The sequence below is a fragment of the Schistocerca gregaria genome, chromosome 4 (assembly GCF_023897955.1).
Source record: "Schistocerca gregaria isolate iqSchGreg1 chromosome 4, iqSchGreg1.2, whole genome shotgun sequence".
Taxonomy (NCBI): domain Eukaryota; kingdom Metazoa; phylum Arthropoda; class Insecta; order Orthoptera; family Acrididae; genus Schistocerca; species Schistocerca gregaria.
In genome coordinates this window covers 45,990,644-46,010,919 of record NC_064923.1, presented here as the reverse complement: position 1 = coordinate 46,010,919, position 20,276 = coordinate 45,990,644, and the positions used below count along the sequence as shown (strand labels likewise).

General features: G+C 43.8%; 1 protein-coding gene across 1 annotated transcript in view; it reads right to left on the bottom strand.

Moving 5' to 3' along the window:
- LOC126266790 (polyglutamylase complex subunit TTLL1-like) overlaps positions 1–20,276 on the bottom strand; it is a 96,547-nt gene that overhangs the window by 65,610 nt on the left and 10,661 nt on the right. The window contains exon 3 of the mRNA XM_049971333.1: positions 714–892. Coding sequence (XP_049827290.1) covers positions 714–892 — 179 coding nt within the window. The remainder of the gene's footprint in view (positions 1–713; positions 893–20,276) is intronic.

Genomic DNA, 20,276 nt, shown 5'->3' with positions numbered 1-20,276 from the left:
TGCTTGACTCCTCGGTGAAGGTATGTTCTTGAAACTTTAACAAAAGCCCGCACCGAGCTACTGAGCGTCTCTCCTGCAGAGTCTTCCACTGGAATTTATCTATCATCTCCGAAACGCTTTCATAATTACTAAATGATCCTGTATCGAAGCTCGCCGCCCTCCGTTGGATCTTCTCTATCTCTTCTATCAAACCTACCTGTTACGCATCCCACCCTTCTGAGCAGTATTCAAGCAGTGGGCGAACTGGCTTACTGTAACCTACTTCCTTTGTTTTCGGATTGCATTTCTTTAGTATTCTTTCAATGAAACTCAGTCTGGCATCTGCTTTACCGACGATCAACTTTATATTACCATTCCTTTTTAAATCACTCCTAATGCGTACTCCCAGATAATTTATGAAATTAACTGCTTCTAGTTGCTGACCTGCTATATTGTAGCTAAATGATAAGAGATCTTTCTTTCTATGTATTCGCAGCACATTACACTTGTCTACATTGAGATTAAATTGCCATTCCCTGAACCATGCGTCAATTGGCTGCAGATCCTTCTGCATTTCAGTACAATTTTCCATTGTTACAACCTCTCGATATACCACAGCATCATCCGCAGACTAAAGCGCCTAGAACCGCTCAGCCACACCGGCCGGCTTTGTCGCGTTTGTTTCTTACAGACACAGAGGAGCCTGGCCGGAGTGTGTAGGGAGGCCGGCTTACCTGCGGGCAGGACGAAGGTGACGGGCACGAAGTCTAGGTGCTTGTAGCGGCGCGTGAGCGGGCACCGCTCCCCCAGCGGGTTCTGCTGGCGCTCGAGTTCCTTGCAGTAGCGCTTGATGTTGCGCACCAGAAGGTCCTTCCGCGTCAGCTCCGGGTGGTTCGGGAAGTGATTGATCATCCTGAGTGGGTACATAACCACAAAATAAGAAACTTGGCACTGAAGGTGTGGTAGGTTCTGCTGTGGTCTCAGTGTACATACAGGGTGTTACAAAAAGGTACGGCCAAACTTCCAGGAAACATTCCTCACACACAAAGAAAGAAAATATGTTATGTGGACATGTGTCCAGAAACGCTTACGTTCCATGTTAGAGCTCATTTTATTACTTCTCTTCAAATCACGTTAATCATGGAATGGAAACACACAGCAACAGAACGTACCAGCGTGACTTCAAACACTTTGTTACAGGAAATGTTCAAAATGTCCTCCGTTAGCGAGGATACATACATCCACCCTCCGTCGCATGGAATCCCTGATGCGCTGATGCAGCCCTAGAGAATGGCGTATTGTATCACAGCCGTCCACAATACGAGCACGAAGAGTCTCTACATTTGGTACCAGGGTTGCGTAGACAAGAGCTTTCAAATGCCCCTTTAAATGAAAGTCAAGAGGTTTGAGGTGGCGGTGAATCGAGCAAGTACAGTACATACTGACGAAGCTAAATTGAGCTCTAACAAGGAAATTAAGCGTTTCCGGACGCATGTCCACGTAACATCTTTTCTTTATTTGTGTGTGAGGAATGTTTCCTGAAAGTTTGGCCGTACCTTTTTGTTACACCCTGTATACAGATACAGCGTGTCCTAAGACTCCGCGCTCCCCACACACCATACTCCGCGACCACTTCAGTCAATTAATGGTGTCTTACCCCCGTCCCCACTTTCGTCAATTAATGACGATTCATTCAGTAAAAGAAAAACTCCTAGAATTTTACGGGAATGTTGTCTGGAAAGCTAGACTATACGTAATAGCCTAACATTTATTCATAGATGTCTCTGAGGTGCGTAACAGCCATAAATAATAAACAACACACTTTGCCTAGTCAGTCATGTTTAATGGCAGTAACTGCTTTGGCACGACGAGTTTCGCCAGCGTGCTGCCACCATCAGATGTCCACTTATTAACTATATATCTCTTTACATGATTTCGTTCGCAACGATACGGAGTTTCAACTGTCGCATTTACTACCCAGCATCACAGGCGTAAATACACTACTGGTTATTAAAATTGCTACACCAAGATGATATGCAGATGATAAAAGGGTATTCATTGGACAAATTATTTATACTAGAACTGACATATGATTACATTTTCACGCAGTTTTGGGTGCATTGATCCTAAGAAATCAGTACCAAGAGCAACCGCCGCTGGCCGTAATAACGGCCTTGATACGCCTGGGCATTGAGTCAAACTGAGCTTGGCTGCTATGTACAGGTACAGCCACCCATGCAGCTTCAACACGACACCACCGTTCATCAAGAGTAGTGACTGGCGTATTGTGATGAGCCAGTTGCTCGGCCACCATTGATCCGACGTTTTCAGTTGGTGAGAGATCTGCAGAATGTGCTGGCCAGGGCAGAAGTCGAACATTTTCTGTATCCAGAAAGGCCCGTACAGGACCTATAACATGCGGTCGTCCATTATCCTGCCGAAATGTAGGGTTTCGCAGGGATCGAATGAAGTGTAGAGCCACGGGTCGTATCACATATGAGATGTAACGTCCACTGTTCAAAGTGCCGTCAGTGCGAACAAGAGGTGACCGAGACGTGTAACCAATGGCACCCCATACCATCAGGCCAGGTGATACGCCAGTGTGGCGATGACGAATAAACGCTTCCAATGTCGCCAAACACGGATGCGACCAATATAACATGGATTCATCGGAAAAAAATTACGTTTTGCCATTCGTGCACCCAGGTTCGTCTTGAAAACGTCCCCATCTATTGACACAGGGATCAAGACGTGGCTGCGCGATCCGTTACAGCCATGCGGATAAGATGCCTGTCATCTCGACTGGTAATGATACGAGGCCGTTGGGATCCAGCACGACGTTCCGTATAACCCCCCTGAATCCACCGATTCCATATTCTGCTAGCAGTGATTGGATATCGACCAACGGGAGCAGCAATGTCGCAATACGGCAAACCGCAATCGCAATAGGCTACAATGCGATCTTTATCAAAGTCGGAAACGTGATAGTACGCATTTCTCCACCTTACACGAGACATCAGAACAACGTTTACCAGGCAACGTCGGTCAGCTGCTGTTTATGTATGAGAAATCGGTTGGAAACTTTCCTCACGTCCGCACGTTGTAGGTGTCGCCACCGGCGCCAACCTTGTGTGGATGCTCTGAAAAGTTAATCATATGCATATCACAGCATCTTCTTCCTGTCGGTTAAATTTCGCGTCTGTAGCACGTCATCTTCGTGGTGTAGTAATATTAATGGCCAGTAGTGTAGATGGTCCAGTGACATTAATGTGACCGTTTGTCGGAAGTCTGAAAAACTACATTTTGCACCCCACACCTGCAGGGAAACGCAGTCGATGAGGTTCTGCAAGGTAGCGGTGCCGGCAGGCATGTGGGGCCATGATGACTCGTGTGTCGTGGACAGCTGCTAGTTTTCTCGTTGAGCATCCATGGCGTGAACAGCCTCATCCAGGTGGTCCCACAGATTCTCGATTGGTGTTAAATCCGGATAGCTCGGTGGCCAGTGCAGTACCGTAGACTTTCCTCGTGCTCTTTCAACCACACACACCGAGCCGTGTGACACAAAGCACTGTCCTGGCGGCAAATGCCATCGCGCTCAGGAATAGAACAAACTATATGTACGGGTTGACACGTTCCCCAAAAAGGAAGCTCAATGACGATGATGCTTTGTGCCGTCCAGAATGAAGAGATCACCCAGTGAATGCCACGAACATATTCGCCACACAATAACGTTTCCTGCTCCACCCTGGACGCTTACGACGATTGTTGCATTTCCAACGGTCGTCTCTTACATGGATCAGAAAACGTGATTCGTCTGAAAGGGCCACCTGTCACCCCTCAGTGAATGTACAGTTGCGGTACTGGCGTGCAAATTCCAACCTCCATCGCCGACGAGCAGCAGCCAGCATGGATGCACGAATCAGGTGCCTGTTGCAGAGACCCGTACACGGTGACGTTCGCTGAACGAACGTTGGAGGAGACACTGTTGATGGTCCCTTAATACACCTGAGTGATCTGTTGCTGAAACTTGCACATTTGTTCGCACGGACACATCTGGATGGGCATTGTTCACATGTGTCGTATGTGGCCTGTGGTGCACCACACTCACCTCGGCGTTGGTTTTGGAAAGCTCCATTTTGCCATGCAGTATACTTTTACCACGGCGGCACCCGAACAGTTTACAACATTAGCCGTTTCAGCAATGTTTTCACCCTTGGCATGATAGCCAATGTTCACACCGTTTTTGGATGTCTGTTTCCTCATTACGAAAACGACTACGCTGTTTCCCGTGTCCGCCAAACACGCTTGATATACCCTCCAGTGCTAGTGGTGCCATCTGTCTTCTGTGAGTGGTTATTGTATGCTGACATCCATCATAAGTATTGGTCACATTAATGTGACTGGACCGTATATGTATAACTAGCTAGCAAATGAGGCGTTGCCCGTTTATTCATTTTGCCTATCATCTACTGGGAACGAAAACAAAAGCTGAATTGAGTATCTAGCGAAGTATCGGAAAATTTCATTTCCGTATATTCATGAAAACACCTTCGAGATTACGAAACAGTCGTACAAAGAACTATGCATCACGTACAAACGAACAAGTACTGTATTTCAATTAAGGAACTGGTCCCAGTCAGTTTCCGTTCGCTGGGTGCAGGTGTTTCACGTGTCTACAAACTGATTTTGTAAAGGTCTATATGGCAACGTCCGTTCATAGTTCTTTAGATGGCTGCTGTTTTCACCCCTAGCCTTTCGCGCTTCGCTGTTGAAAGCTGTCAAAAGTACTACAAAGTGTCAGATATTTCTTTAATTTGGATTGACTGTAGTCGTGTCTTCGTAGTAAAGCATAAATGTATTAAAACTTCAGGCATTTTGTGGTTTTCTTCACGTATTTGAGTGTTTATGATATATCTCCTGAATTACGTTTGATACCATGGAATACTTTTCTTAGTGCATTTGGCGGTTTACGTCTATACTTCCTGAGAAAGTTATTGCGAATGCAGTTAGTAGCACAGATGTAATACTTTAAAATATCATGTATGATGCGGCAGGTTTTCACATATTCCATTGTCTATCACGTCATATCTCTTTAAATATGATAGGTAGGCGGTTCTTACCCGCACATCGATTGTGGCCTGACAGTAAGGGGTATGTGTGCTAAATTTGTTTGAAATCAATCCAGTGCTTTAGGAGGAGATGTGCAAAACACACACACACGTACATTCATCCACGTTTATAACATTTTACACATGATGAAAACCGTGTACCATCATGGAGGGGAGTCTGGTCAGGCTGGCGGAGATGACCGCATCTGAAGGAGTTCCTTCCAACGAAAGGGTGGATTAAAGGTCAATTAACCCACGTAGTAAGTATAGCGATACAGTTCGGAGCGCCCTGGTCGGCCTGTTTGGCCATCACCCAGTCATAGTGGTCACAAGGAGAGGTTAATTTCGGTGTCGGACCAAAGCCCGAAAAATAAGCGTAGGAGATGATTCACAATTCTGGTTGGAAGGCAGTGCCAGAGATAGCGCCCAGCCTGGATCCGAGGCCCTAATTACTACTGTCGCAGGACATGAAAGGGAAGCTGTAATCCAGAAGCGAGGGAGACAAGAATGGAGCCTATCCGTTATGTAATTCGAACTGTACATAGAGCAACCACAGAGGGAAGTAAAGGAGAGTTGTGAAAGGGAAGTGAAGTCCAGAGAGAAGAAATAAGAACTTTGAGGTTTGCCAATTACATTGTAACTGTCAAACATCGCTAAGAAATTGGAAGAGCAGTCAGATGGATTGGATAGTATCCAGAACAGAGATAGATAAGGAAGTACAACAAAGGTAAAACAAGGCTAGTGGAATGTTGTCTAATTATATATAGTCAACACCGAGACCAGTAGGTGAAGGAACACTACACTGAAAGTAGGAGGTTAGGTATGTTATTTGTACAGAAAATTACCTAATGGTGGCCGACGTATGGGGGATACAGACTGCAAACTGGCTATAGGAACAATGTATTTCTGGAAAAGATGAATTTGTTAACATCTGGTATTAATTCCGGTGTTAGGAAGGGTTTTCTCAAGGGGTGTAGCTTTGTATGGAAGTGAAACGTGGGCGATCAGCAGTTCTGAAAAGAAGATTATAAAAGATTCACAGAGGGGGGTGCTACAGAAGAATACTGAAAATTAGATCGGTATACAGAATAACAATTCAGGAGTTATAATTCCAAATCGAGGAAAGCAGAAATTTATGCCACAAACTGACTAAAAGAAGCCATCGCGATAGGTTGATAGAACACATTATGTAGCACAAAGGATCTGTCACATTCTGGTAATGAAAGGTAGTGTAGGAGGAGGGAAAGGAGGGTTAGAATTGTAGAATGAGATGAAGGCTTCAGTACTGTAAGCAGGTTCAAATGGATGTAGCTTGAGGCAGTCATGCAGAGATAAAGAGGTCTGCACAGCGTGGAGAGCTGGGTTAAACCATTCTTCGGACTGAAGAACACAACAACGGCTCCTGTCAATGTCATTTATTTGTAAACCTATGCATTTGTGTAAAGCAAATGTTCCGATCGAATGAGTACATCAGCCCACGACACTGAAGAAACAATACTGTGTAAAAAGCTTTTATACGAGGGATGGAACTTAAATAGTGGCAACTATTTATTCACAACCGATACAAATAATAAATTACAACAAAAAATTATTCATTAGGCAAATACCTGCAAGGGTTCCTACGGTAAATCAGGAACATACAAACTCAATTGCGATGGTTGTTGTTGTGGTCTTCAGTCCAGAGACTGGTTTGATGCAGCTCTCCATGCTACCCTATCCTGTGCAAGATTCTTCATCTCCCAGTACTTACTGCAACCCACATCCTTCTGAATCTGTTTAGTGTATTCATCTCTTGTTCTCCCTCTACGATTTTTACCCTCCACGCCGCCCTCCAATACTAAATTGGTGATCCATTGATGCCTCTGAACATGTCCTACCAAGCGATCGCTTCTTCTAGTCAATTTGTGCCACAAGCTCCTCTTCTCCCCAATTCTATTCAATACCTCCTCATTAGTTATGTGATCTACCCATCTAATCTTCAACATTCTTCTGTAGCACCACATTTCGAAAGCTTCTATTCTCTTCTTGTCCAAACTATATTTCGTCCATGTTTCACTTCCATACATGGCTACACTCCATACAAACACATTCAGTAACGACTTCCTGACACTTAATCTATACTCGATGTTAACAAATTTCTCTTCTTCAGAAATGCTTTCCTTGGCATTATCAGTCTACATTTTATATCCTCTCAACTTCGACCATCATCAGTTATTTAGCTCCCCAAATAGCTCCTTTACTACTTTAAGTGTCTCATTTCCTAATCTAATTCCCTCAGCATCACCCGACTTAATCCGACTTCATTCCATTATCCTCGTTTTGCTTTTGTTGATGTTCATCTTATATCCTCCTTTCAAGACACTGTCCATTCCGTTCAACTGCTCTTCCAAGTCCTTTGCTGTCTCTAACAGAACGACAATGTCATCGGCGAATCTCAATATTTTATTTCTTCTCCATAGATTTTAATACCTACTCCGAATTTTTCTTTTGTTTCCTTTACTGCTTGCTCAATATACAGATTGAATAACACCGGGGAGAGGCTACAACCCTGTTTTACTCCCTTCCCAACCACTGCTTCCTTTGATCTCCCTCGACTCTTATAACTGCCATCTGGTTTCTGTACAAACTGTAAATAGCCTTTCGCTCCCTGTATTTTACCCCTGCCACCTTCAGAATTTGAAAGAGGGTATTCCAGTCAACATTGTCAAAAGCTTTCTCTAAGTCTACAAATGCTTTAAACGTAGGTTTGCCTTTCCTTATTCTTTCTTCTAAGATAAGTCGTAGGGTCAGTATTGCCTCACGCCCACCAGTATTTCTACGGAATCCAAACTGATCTTCCCCGAGGTCGGCTTCTACTAGTTTTTCCATCCGTTTGTAAAGAATTCGTGTTAGTATTTTGCAGCTGTCGCTTATTAAACTGATTGTTCGGTAATTTTCACATCTGTCAACTCCTGCTTTCTTTGGGCTTGGAATTATTACATTCTTCTTGAAGTCTGAGGGTATTTCGCCTGTTTCATACATCTTGCTTACCAGATGGTAGAGTTTTGTCAGGACTGGCTCTCCCATGGCCGTCAGTAGTTCCAATAGAATGTTGTCTACTCCGGGGGCCTTGTTTCGACTCAGGTCTTTCAGTGCTCTGTCAAACTCTTCACGCAGTATCGTATCTCCCTTTTCATCTTCATCTACATCCTCTTCCATTTCCACAATATTGTCCTCAAGTACATCGTCCTTGTATAAATCCTCTATATACTCCTTCCACCTTTCTCCTTTCCCTTCTTTGCTTAGAACTGGGTTTCCATCTGAGCTCTTAATATTCATACAAGTGGTTCTCTTATCTCCAAAGGTGTCTTTAATTTTCATGTAGGCAGTATCTATCGTACCTCTCTTGAGATAAGCCTCCACACCCTTACATTTGTCCTCTTAGCCACTTTTGCACTTTTGCACTTCCTGTCGATCTCATTTTTCAGACATTTGTATTCCTTATTTCCTGCTTCATTTACTGCATTTTTATATTTTCTGCTTTCATCAATTAAATTCAATATTTCTTCTGTTACCCAAGGATTTCTGCTAGCCCTCGTCTTTTTACCTACTTGATGCTCTGCTGCCTTCACTACTTCATCCCTCAAAGCAACCAATTCTTCTTCTACTGTATTTCGTTCCCCCATTCCTGTCATTTGTTCGCTTATGCTCTCCCTGAAACTCTATACAACCTCTGGTTCTTTCAGGTTATCCACCTCTCATCTCCTTAAATTCCCAACTTTTTGCAGTTTCTTCAGTTTTAATCTACAGGTTATAACCAATAGATTGTGGTCAGAGTCCACATCTGCCCCTGGAAAAGTCTTACAATTTAAAACCTGGTTCCTAAATCTCTGTCTTACCATTATATAATCTATCTGATACCTTTTCTTATCTCCAGGGTTCTTCCATGTATACAACCTTCTTTCAGTATTCTTAAACCAAGTGTTAGCTATGATTAAGTTTTGCTCTGTGCAAAATGCTACCAGGCAGCTTCCTCTTTCACTTCTTAGCCCCAATCCATATTCACCAACTACGTTTCCTCCTCTCCCTTTTCCTACTACCGAATTCCAGTCACCCATGACTATTAAATTTTCGTCACCCTTCACTATCTGAATAATTTCTTTTGTTTCATCATACATTTCTTCAATTTCTTCGTCATTTGCAGAGTCAGTTGGCATATAAACTTGTACTACTGTAGTAGGTGTGGGCTTCGTATCTAGCTTGGTCACAATAATGCGTTCACTATACTGTTTGTAGTAGCTTACCCGCATTCCTATTTTCCTATTCATTATTAAACCTACTCCTGCATTACCCCTATTTGATTTTGTGTTTATAACTCTGTAGTCACCTGACCAGAAGTCCAGTTCCTGCTGCCATCGTTTTTCGCTAATTCCCATTATATCTAACTTTAACCTACCCATTTCCCTTTTTAAATTTTCTAGCCTACCTGCCCCATTAAGTGATCTGACATTCCACGTTCCGATCCGTCGTACGCCAGTTTTCTTTCTCCTGATAACGACATTCTCTTGAGTATTCCCCGCCCGGAAATCCCAATGGGGGACTATTTTACCTCAGGAATATTTTACCCAAGAGGACGCCATCATTATTTAATCATACAGTAAAGGTGCATGCCCTCGGGAAAAATTACGGCCGTAGTGTCCCCTTGCTTTCAGCCGTTCGCAGTACAAGCACAGCAAGACCGTTTTGATTATTGTTACAAGGCCAGATCAGTCAATCATCCAGACTGTTGCCCTTGAAACTACTGAAATGGCTGCTCCCCTCTTCAGGAACCACACGCTTTTCTGGCCTCTTAACAGATACCCCTCCGTTGTGGTTACACCTACGGTACGGCTATCTGTATCGCCGAGGCACGCAAGCCTCCCCACCAACGGCAAGGCCCATGGTTCATGGGGGTTGTAGCTTGAGGCAGTTATGCAGAGATAAAGAGGTCTGCACAGCGTGGAGAGCTGGGTCAAACCATTCTTCGGACTGAAGAACACAACAAAGGCACCTGTCAATGTCATTTATTTGTAAACCTATGCATTTGCGTAAAGCAAATGATCCGATCGAATGAGTACAGCAGCCCACGACACTGAAGAAACAATACCGTGTAAAAAGCTTTTATACGAGGGTTGGAAATTAAATATTGGCAACTACTTATTCACAACTGATACAAATAATAAATTACAGCAAAAAATAATCCATTAGGTAAATAACTCCAAGGGTTCCTACGGTAAATCAGGAACATACAAACTCAATTGCGATACATGCCCCAAAATTCTACATTGGACAGACAGGTAGAAGTTTTGAAGCTAGATACAAAGAACACATTAATGCTTTAAGGCTTGACAGCTTGAACAAATCTGCACTTGCAGCCCATATTGCTGAAGAAAGCCATTCAGTTAGAAACATTGAAAACAACTTGAAAATTTTGCATCTAGCAAAAAACGGAGCCACTACGTATATATTAGAAGGAATAGAAATACACACACACACACACACACACATACACACACACACACACACACACAGATCAGCACACCAGATTATGTACTTGTGAAAGATGTGCACAAATACGTGTGAAACTTGTTGACTGTATGTGAAATATACGGTATTTGACATGTGCTTACGGCGGCCGCAGTGGCCGAGCGGTTCTAGGCGCTTCAGTCTGGAGCAGCGCGTCTCAGGTTCGAATCCTGCCTCACGCATGGATGTGTGTGATGTCCTTAGCTTAGTTAGGTTTAAGTAGTTCGAAGTCTAGGGGACTGATGACCTCAGATGTTAAGTCCCATAGTGCACAGAGCCATTTTTGAACTTGTGCTTACACCGGCAAAGGCACATGTAAAAGCTTATCTAGACCACTAGAATGATTTGAACCACATTTAGTACACATATAATTACAATTTTGCCAACGGCTTTGCCACAGCGGTTTCCGTCAGATGACCGAAGTTAAGCGCTGCCCGGCTGGGCTAGCACTTGGATGGGTGGCCATCCGGTCTGCCGAGCGCTGTTGGCCAGCGAGATGGACTCAGCCCTTGTGAGGCAAACTCTGAGGTCCTACTTGATTGAGAAGTAGCGGCTCATGTCTCGTTAACTGTCACACGGCCGGGAGAGTGATGCGATGAGCACATGCCCCTCCATATACGGATCCAGTGACGCCTGTGGCCTGAGGATAATACGGCGGCCGGTCGGTACCGTTATGCCTTCCAAGGCCTGTTCGCACGGAATTTTATGTTTTATATCATTGTGCTGATGGGCAGTTTTTCTGACGGAGTCATTTGGCAGTTAATATGAATTATTTCAAGTGTGCGAAATTTTTGGCACGGATAACTCAGTGCAGACGATCCTCCAGACAGAGAAACAGATTTTTTTCCCGGAACATATAACTTATTACTATTAAACCTTACAATTAAGTTATACAGCAACCGGAAAATCTACTGTATTTAATTAATATGTTTGGATACTTCGATTTCTTAATCGCAAGATCGTTGATGTATCACCAGTAGTTTGTACACATTGAACACAAATGATATTTTGTCTGAAAGGCATTCTTATAATACAGACACATATCGCAAAGAATGGAAACAAGGAGTTATTAGTTAAATTAACGCCATTACTTTAGCTGAGTTCAGGCAACCGTTATGCAACACCTACATTGGACCATATCCGATCCGATCCGATCTGATGTAGAATGACTGTGTCACCTGTCGTGAGTGTCTAAATTGGATCCGTATTACTACTGGTCCGATGTGTAGATATTATTTGCCTCGTGGTAGTATTTATGCTAGTTTCAGCTGTAGACGAGCGTTCTCCTTAATAAGAAGCTAAGAAAGGAGGCAGAGGTGCCACAGAGTAATCGAGACAGATCTGAGGGATATTTCATGAACATGCCAGCCTTTACGGTGTTACTCAGATAAGTGCAAGGACTATCACCATGTAACTATAGAAATGGTTTGCCACATATTTTAACCCACTGCTTTCCAGCATAAGGTGTCCATCACGTAACAATGTGGCATTGTCTTCTCTTGTTGGCAACAACGCATCACATTTGGAATGCCTGTAGTTGTATGTGTCTCAGCTAAGGACGCTCCGTTATTGATATTTAGGATCCTGACAGTAGGAAGCAAAAAGAGGTCAGTGTCTGGTGGTTCAATTACTGAAGACTTTTCCTGAATAAGATTATGTCTTGCAACGAGAAGTAAATATTATTTTCTGTTGCACTATATAACACAATTTTTAAACTTTTACTTGATAATAATGTTAAAGGTGCTTCATTTTGTGATGGAGGTTATCCACAAAATAGAATTCATTGTTACGGCTCCTTATTCAGTTTTAACTGTGCGCTACATATATGTCGCACAAGGAAGAACAGTCAGGATAATGATTTTTTCCTTTCTCAGAAGCCTGTCTATGCATGAAATCCTAGCTGTTCTTGAGGAGGAGGAAGAAGAAGATGCAACAGATACATTTATTGAGCCTCTTGAAGCTAATATGCAGTCGGATGAAGTTGGTGATGAAAAAAAAGGGGGCGGAAACATAGGTACTCTTGGAACAAGAGACTACTGAATGAGTCTCTACATAACACGTGATTTCTCTACAGAAAGGAGGGTACGAATTAGTGACAGCTGCAGTTTCGGCGCGACACTGTTAAATATTTCTTAACTTCCATCGCAAAAATTCCTAGAAGTGCTGCTCGACCTGCCGATATCAAGGAAGAGCGCTCAGTGACAATAGATGTTATGAGAAATATGGTGGTGCCATCAGAAAAAAGAAGGCGCTACACTGCAGAAAACTGCAAAGGAACTCCAAGAAGAAAGTACTGCAAATGCGACTGTGGTTTGGGCATAGTGACCTGTACCGCATCACACAAAGTGAGTACTGGTTCCTAACCATAATATAAATAACATATGCGGAATTATTTTATTTCCTGTCATGTACTCCGCTTAAAATGTATGTTCTGGTATCGTACGTGTATCTTAACCCTCTTTTGTTTAAAAATATTAATTTTTATTTTGTTTTGCTGGTTGTGGTATGTCTCTTTGATGGCAATAAACGTACAAATATCTAATTTGGGAAACTCAGAAGTGCAAATTAATGTAGGCAGAACTGGTGTGAGGCATCGGGCGCCAAGCTGAGACGTGTGCCAAAGCCTCCAAGTGCAAAATTTGTATACAGAGTGAAAAATAATCAGTGGCGAAGACTCACACTGGTGAGAGTATACGACGGTACTCGTAGAAGCAAAATAGTTCGAGTATTGGAGTCCTCTGCGACGTAATTCAGAACGTGTTGGCTCAAGCAGATACTGTGAAAATTGTCTTAGTTAGTCCATATGCCCTTGACATATCAAGCTTTCGATTAAACCGGCATCTAATTGGGGACAAATTTCACCTAGGGGTTACCAAACAAGAAGTACAACTCAACTACAGCTCGTTACTGGACACAGCTTACTGTGCACTCGTGCCCGTCACATAACGTGATCCAAGTGCCGTCCTCACATTTGTAGGCAATATGGCACGCGTCTCTGCGGTGGATTAGCAAATCTTCAAACCGCACCCGGAGCGTTTCGTAGATGCAGAAAGCACTCTACAAGTCACTGCTACTGCGGTTCTACAGCCATATCAAAGAGAGTGTGTGCACACTTCACTTTTGAGATGAACCCACATAGCAAAATAAGTGAAGTAAGAGGTCAGGCGACCTTGGAGGGCAAAGTACAGGTTGGCGCAAAGCACGTCTTAGGAAGTGTTTGTCTACTGTAGTTTAATCGTATATCGTAACAAATTCCCTTTTGATATTATTGTACGAGATCTGTGCAAAAACGTTCGTAACTTTGCCCACAAAAGGTACCTTTTATTTATTATGCATTGTCTCCCTTGAAACACTCTCCTCCACAACTGATACACCACCCCTAACGGAATTTCTACTTCCTGAACTACCGTTGGTATGCCTCTTGCTGAATCGCCCGAACTGCCGACTGCGAATTTTTTGTACATCCCGTGTATCGTTGAAAATTTCCGTCCTTTCAACAGCGTATTCAATTTGGAAATTAAAAAAAAAGTATGCAGGACCCGGGTCTCTCATTTGCACGATCCAAATACTCTTCACGAATTCTAGATGAATGGACAGCCGGCCGCGGTGGCCGAACGGTTCAAGGTGTTTCAGTCCGGAATCGCGCTGCTGCTACAGTCGCATATACGAAGCCTGCCTCGGTCATGGATGTGTGTGATGTGATTAGGTTAGTTAGGTTTAAGTAGTTCTAAGTCTAGGGGACTGATGACTTCAGATGTTAAGTCCCATAGTGCTTAGAGCCATTTGAACCATTTGTAGAGCGTCCTAAAGGAGGGTTATTAAGTCCCGGACAGCCATTTTCAACGATATGAGCCATTCGTAACAAGTACAAACTACGCACTCAACAGCAGAGGCTTCCTGCATCATTTGATGTGTCTTTGTAAAGGCTTTCTTGAGTTTCACGCAAAAGTTAATGCAGATGCGTTACTCCTCTAACTCTACCATCTCGAATTTCGCAAATTGTGTGACGTAACGTTCTACTCGTTTCAGCAGTGATCGGTAACTAACAGTCATACAACAACGAAATTCCGGCAATTGCACATTGAACACAGGCGTGTGCAGTGATGACAACCGCATTTCGATCAAAATTACGAATGTTCGGGGATTTTTTGAACAAACTCCGTATTGTAGCATTGCCTCAATTCACGTTTAGAAACAAGGGAACAACGGTTGTTGGTCGTAAAGATATTTAACACAAATTCTGGACGTATCGTTACAGTGAGGTGCGGGTTCAACAGCACTTTGGTCCAAGAATAGTATCATCCGGAAGGACCACTTGCCAGTGTGATTACAGCACAAAACTGGAGATTAATTGTAATGATAAAATTTGAGCATCGTGTAATGCAGATTTTGCCAAATGTTTTCCCAGTTTTCTAGCAGAATGAGGAAATGTTTTGAAGTTACTGGATCCCTACAAGGTTCCAGGAAGGGCCAGTCAAGACGACGCACCTCAGTGAAAATCCTGGAGAATCTGGAGCGAGTGCGAACTTCACTTAGTGAGGAGCCCACTACTTCAAGAAGACTTGCAACACAGCAACTCAGGATGTCACGAAGATCTCCCCTGAGGATAATTACAGAGAAATTTAACCCTCTCCTTCAAAACATTTAATGGTGCTTCCTGCTGAAGTACAGGAATGTGGAACAGTGACATTTCTGTTGTAAACGATATGACTGAGGCATTTGAAAATGGAACAGTCGACACGGATCAGATCTGGTTTAGTGATGAGGCACGTCAACAAACAGAAATGATGCCACTAGGCTAATGAGAATCCATACGTTCAACCTGCTGTTCCACCTCACCAAATAAAGGTCTCTGTTTGGTGCGCAATGAGTGCACAGTGCATTACTGGGTTCATGGTTATTGACGGACCTGTCACAGCAGACAAATACAGACGGGTATAGACAGATGCTGGCTACATGACGCGGGTGAAGGCTCTGGAAGCATTGGTTCGTGCAGTATGGAGCTTGTCCACACCGTCCTGTGATTTCTGTCATAAGACGTTCAAAGATCAGATCGCTGCCCTGGACACCTTGGCATTCACTGTGTATGGTGTGGAATTGCTTCCTTATAGTCCACATCTCAATTCGTGTTCTAATTTCTGACGAGGTTATGTGAAGGAGAGAGGCTTCAGTGTTGCATCTACAACACTACTGGATGGTGTTATTGCAATTTCCAGAGAGATTCATGCAGTCCGAAATAACGTTATTCAGAATGTCATCACGGAATTCAGTTCAGGACTCTGTGCACTCATTGGTGCAGTAGGAAACAACTTTGAAAACTTTCTGTATTAAGTTTCAGTTATGTGCTATAGCACAAATACAACAAGAAACTATCAACCCATGGTACGCTGTAATAGGCAGCAGTCTGCGCCAGTCTGTACAAGCTTTGTTGAACATATTCGTCTTGCACCATGCTGGTGCATTAGATGTCTTATATCAGCATAGAATGTGGTTATGCCCTACCGTACATGTACTACATTCCCCAATGTTACGTAAGGTAAGGAACGAAAATTAGGAGTTTGACGTCCCGTCAAGAGCGCAGTCATTAGAGATGGACGCCAAGTAAGGTAGGCCACGGGTAAAATTTGAACCCGACCTGATGTGGACTTAATGTAAAAGTTTACATTTGAAATAGGTTTACAGTAATTAGGACAATATTTCGTACTGAAGTTAGTGACAGCTCATTACAGCATATCCGCAGTTATCTCGCAAACATGTTGTTAACAGATCCACGTTTACTGCAACGGTTTTGATTCTGTTATGCCATACTGCTATGTGTCAGTGTTTACTGTACGTTGTGATGCATTCTGGATAAAGTCGGTGGTATACGGAAAAACGGCCCCTATTACACACTGACCGGCAATTATTCGCATATTATTGTCCGCGACGAACAGATAAAATAAACTTGTAGTAACTAGATAAGAAAGAAGGAGCAGATGACCTAATGCAATACACTGAATTCATTTTGACTTTTACATTATATTACATCAGGCGCTGAAAATGACCTCCTTGTGCTTCGATGCACTCTTGCGTTCTCTCTGATATATGCACTCTGAGCAGCTCCATCGCATCAGCTCTCAAAATCTCATTACGAATATTGTCCTTTTAGTCTTCTAACGTTACTAGGTTATTTCCGTACACTTTTCCCTTTAGACTACTGCACATATAAAAGTCACAAGTGGTTACGTCCGACGAATACGGTAGCCACAGTCGTTTGCTGACAGTCCCATCTTCTCTCAATCTTTCATGAATCCGTAATATTTACTCGCGTGAAGTGTGACAGGTTGCCGCACTCTGTTGAAAGGTAGCATACATACGTGCAATGCGGGTCAGCTGTGCGCAAATTACTCAAAGATTCGCATATACGCAGCAATGTTTACTGTTGTTTCAAAATGGTTCAAATGGTTCTGAGCACTACGCGACTTAACTTCTCAGGTCATCAGTTGCCTAGAACTTAGAACTGATTAAACCTAACTAACCTAAGGACATCACACACATCTATGCCCGAGGCAGGATTCTAACCTGCGACCGTAGCGGTCGCTCGGCTCCAGACTGTAGTGCCTAGAACCGCACGGCCATTTCGGCCAGCTACTGCTGTTTCTAAACATATGTAGCCTACAATCCGATTTGATGACACGACACATCACACCTCTATTTTCTTTTCTTTTTTTACTCTGAAGAGGTTCCTTATTAACATTATAGGGATTGTTTGTTGACCAACATCTGGTGTTCTGAGGGTTCACATGTCTTGTCGGATGGATCCAAGCTTAATCACGCATGAAATAGAGCAGTGGGATCGAACATTCCACTCTAAATTGTTTGACGTAGCCTATATGGTGTAAAACTCGTTGTCAAGATCTCCGCCAGGAGTTCACTTACTGCGACAAATTATGTTGGACTAATTTGCACTCTGGATCATTCATGCTCGAATACCTGCGATCACAACAAGTGTATGAACGGACGGGGCTCGATTCTTCTTTCCGTTTGGAACTGACCCTGCAGTACGCAACTTTGTCACGAAAGTCTGTGTATTGCTCTTCGCTGGTATGGAAGCGCCAGGAAACTTCTTTGCAAATACGTGCCGCAGTTCCTTAAATGAACTGACACACACGTACGGCTCCATTATTGCGATTCGTACTTGAAGGGGATATATATCACTGAGACATTTACTTCATAGGTCGTAAACAATTCGCAACGGCTTTCCAACTGACAACACAAAACGTAGACGCAACAGCTTCGAAACAATAGTTGGTAATTAGCGGGCGACAATGCGCCTTCTACTACTGTGGGCCAGTGTTTCGCGTGATTCGCTGTACAACAACATCCAGTTTTTTCATTAAGACTTTTTAAAGATCTCAGATATTACCAGAAATGATAATAAATTGTTACTTCCCTTAATATTTACCATTAGGACAAGAGTAAGAAACTCACTTCCGTTGCAGAGGAGACCTTATAGTAAAAATTTTTAAAGGGATAACTAGATTACAATCCCACGGTATTATTGGTATTATTAATTTAAAAAAAAACTGTTAACAGATAACTATGTATGTGCCGTCGCGGTCCGATATCGGTTTGGAAACAAACATGTTTTGTCCGTCAACTCGTCAGTCCCACATCTGGCGTCATTGGACTTTGCTGGATAGGTCTCCCTCTTCGGAAATGTGCGAAAAAACAGACACCACCTATATACACTGCCTGATAAAAATAGATCGGTGCACCAGGAAATATGTCGTCGATTCTGACCTGAAGACGGCATTAGCCTCCCGGGGGATGGTAACTGTGCTGATAGTTTTCACAACGTCGTCCGCAAACATAGCGTAATGTCACAGCTACCAGAGAGTCATCCATGTCTACCTTTTAACTGAAAATGCTCACAGTGTGGAGCAAACGTGTGAAGCAAGCAGGCACCCATGCGACGGAGATGGAATCGTGCTTCCTCTAGCCAAGTGAATGAGTTTGGCCTTCCGATTGGCGGGCTGGTCCTTTGGGAGAACTGCCACACAATTTGGATGCGCTGCGTCAGCAGTGCAACGATACTGGTATCTACGGTCACGTGACCATTCTCACAGCGTAGAGGAGGTTCTGGGCGTTTACGCAGAACAGATTGCCACCTGGATTTTTGTGTTGTAAGGGCAGCACTGGCAGATCAGCTCGTACAGATACCGGAGCACAGATAACATGGCTTGCGAGCCCTCACGTCTCAACACGAACTGTTCTGAGCCGGTCATCAGCAGTACGTCTGCGGCCACGCACTCATCTAGCTGGTCTTCCACTCAGGCCACGGCCTAGACGCGCACGGATCGACTTTTGTCGTCAGAGGATCACTTGGAAGATGGAATGGCGAGTCGTGATCTTCAGCGACGAAAACAGTTTGTGCCTGCACGCATGTGATGGTCATTTGGGCGTACGTCGCAGACCTGGTGAGCGCTGTTTCGTAGACACTCTGGCCCCCGCCCCAGGACATACGGTATCGCATGCGACAAGAAACAACTCTCGCTCACATTTGATATTTCTGGAGGAGGCTCCAAAAGGTATCCACAGAACGTTGTTAGCCCCGTTCTTTTGTAGTTCTTGCAGTAGGAAGGTTATGTGTTGTTGCAACACGATAATGCACACCCACACACTCCCCGTGAAACTCGACGTGCTCTGCGAGATGTGTAGCAACTTCCCCGGCCAACTAGATCCCTGTACTTCTCTCCAGCCTAGCAGGTGTGGGATATGATATGTCGAGAAGTGGCTCATGCCACTTGTCAAACAACAGCGCTTACAGAACTACGTCAGCAGGTCGAGCAGTAGTGGCAGAACGTGTGTCAGGACAGTGTTCGCCACCTGCATGATCGACTATGCCGGCGACAGCGTCTGCATTGCCGCCCCTGCACTTGCCGCCCGTGGAGGCTACAGGACGTCTTAATATGGGTGATTCACCAAGGGTCGACACCCGGTACCTCAGAATCGCTTGTGCTCGTGATCTGCAAACGAAATCATTTAATGTACTCAGTATCCACTGTTACAACAATAAATCATGAAAAACACTATAAGGATGTACTATTTTTTTCTGTAACTAAGGCTATGTTGCCCAATGATCTCTTCACTGGAGATGCACACTAAGCTCTAAATCTTACGGGAATCGCCGAAATGCCACGATTAATGAGGCTAATGAGCAGGGGTGCTGCCTCCGTAGTGTGTGGCGGAAGTAGAGAATTTGCGTGTGACAGGAGGTTCGGTTGTAGCTACCACTGCGTCCGGATGGTGTAGTGGTCAGCGCATCTGCCTAGGTGGCAGGAGACCTGGGTTCGATTCCCGATCTGCTGTAACTGTCTAACTTGCAGCATTAAAGTATATCACTGCCCACTGGCAGCTAAAGTGTTTAATTCTTTTGTGTCTGGACTTACAATTTAATTTGGGTGTTTGTTCTTCTTCCGACGTTGTGCGATCGTGGGAATGGATCGGACTGGGAGAAATGTAGCTATAGTCTTAGACACTTACATAATGCAATTACTACGCCAAGGGGCTTCACAGTATCTAACATTACTATCACGTAATACCACGGATGCTGACGGATTTCGCAACATGTAATATTACCAGTGTGCAACAGAACGTCTGTAT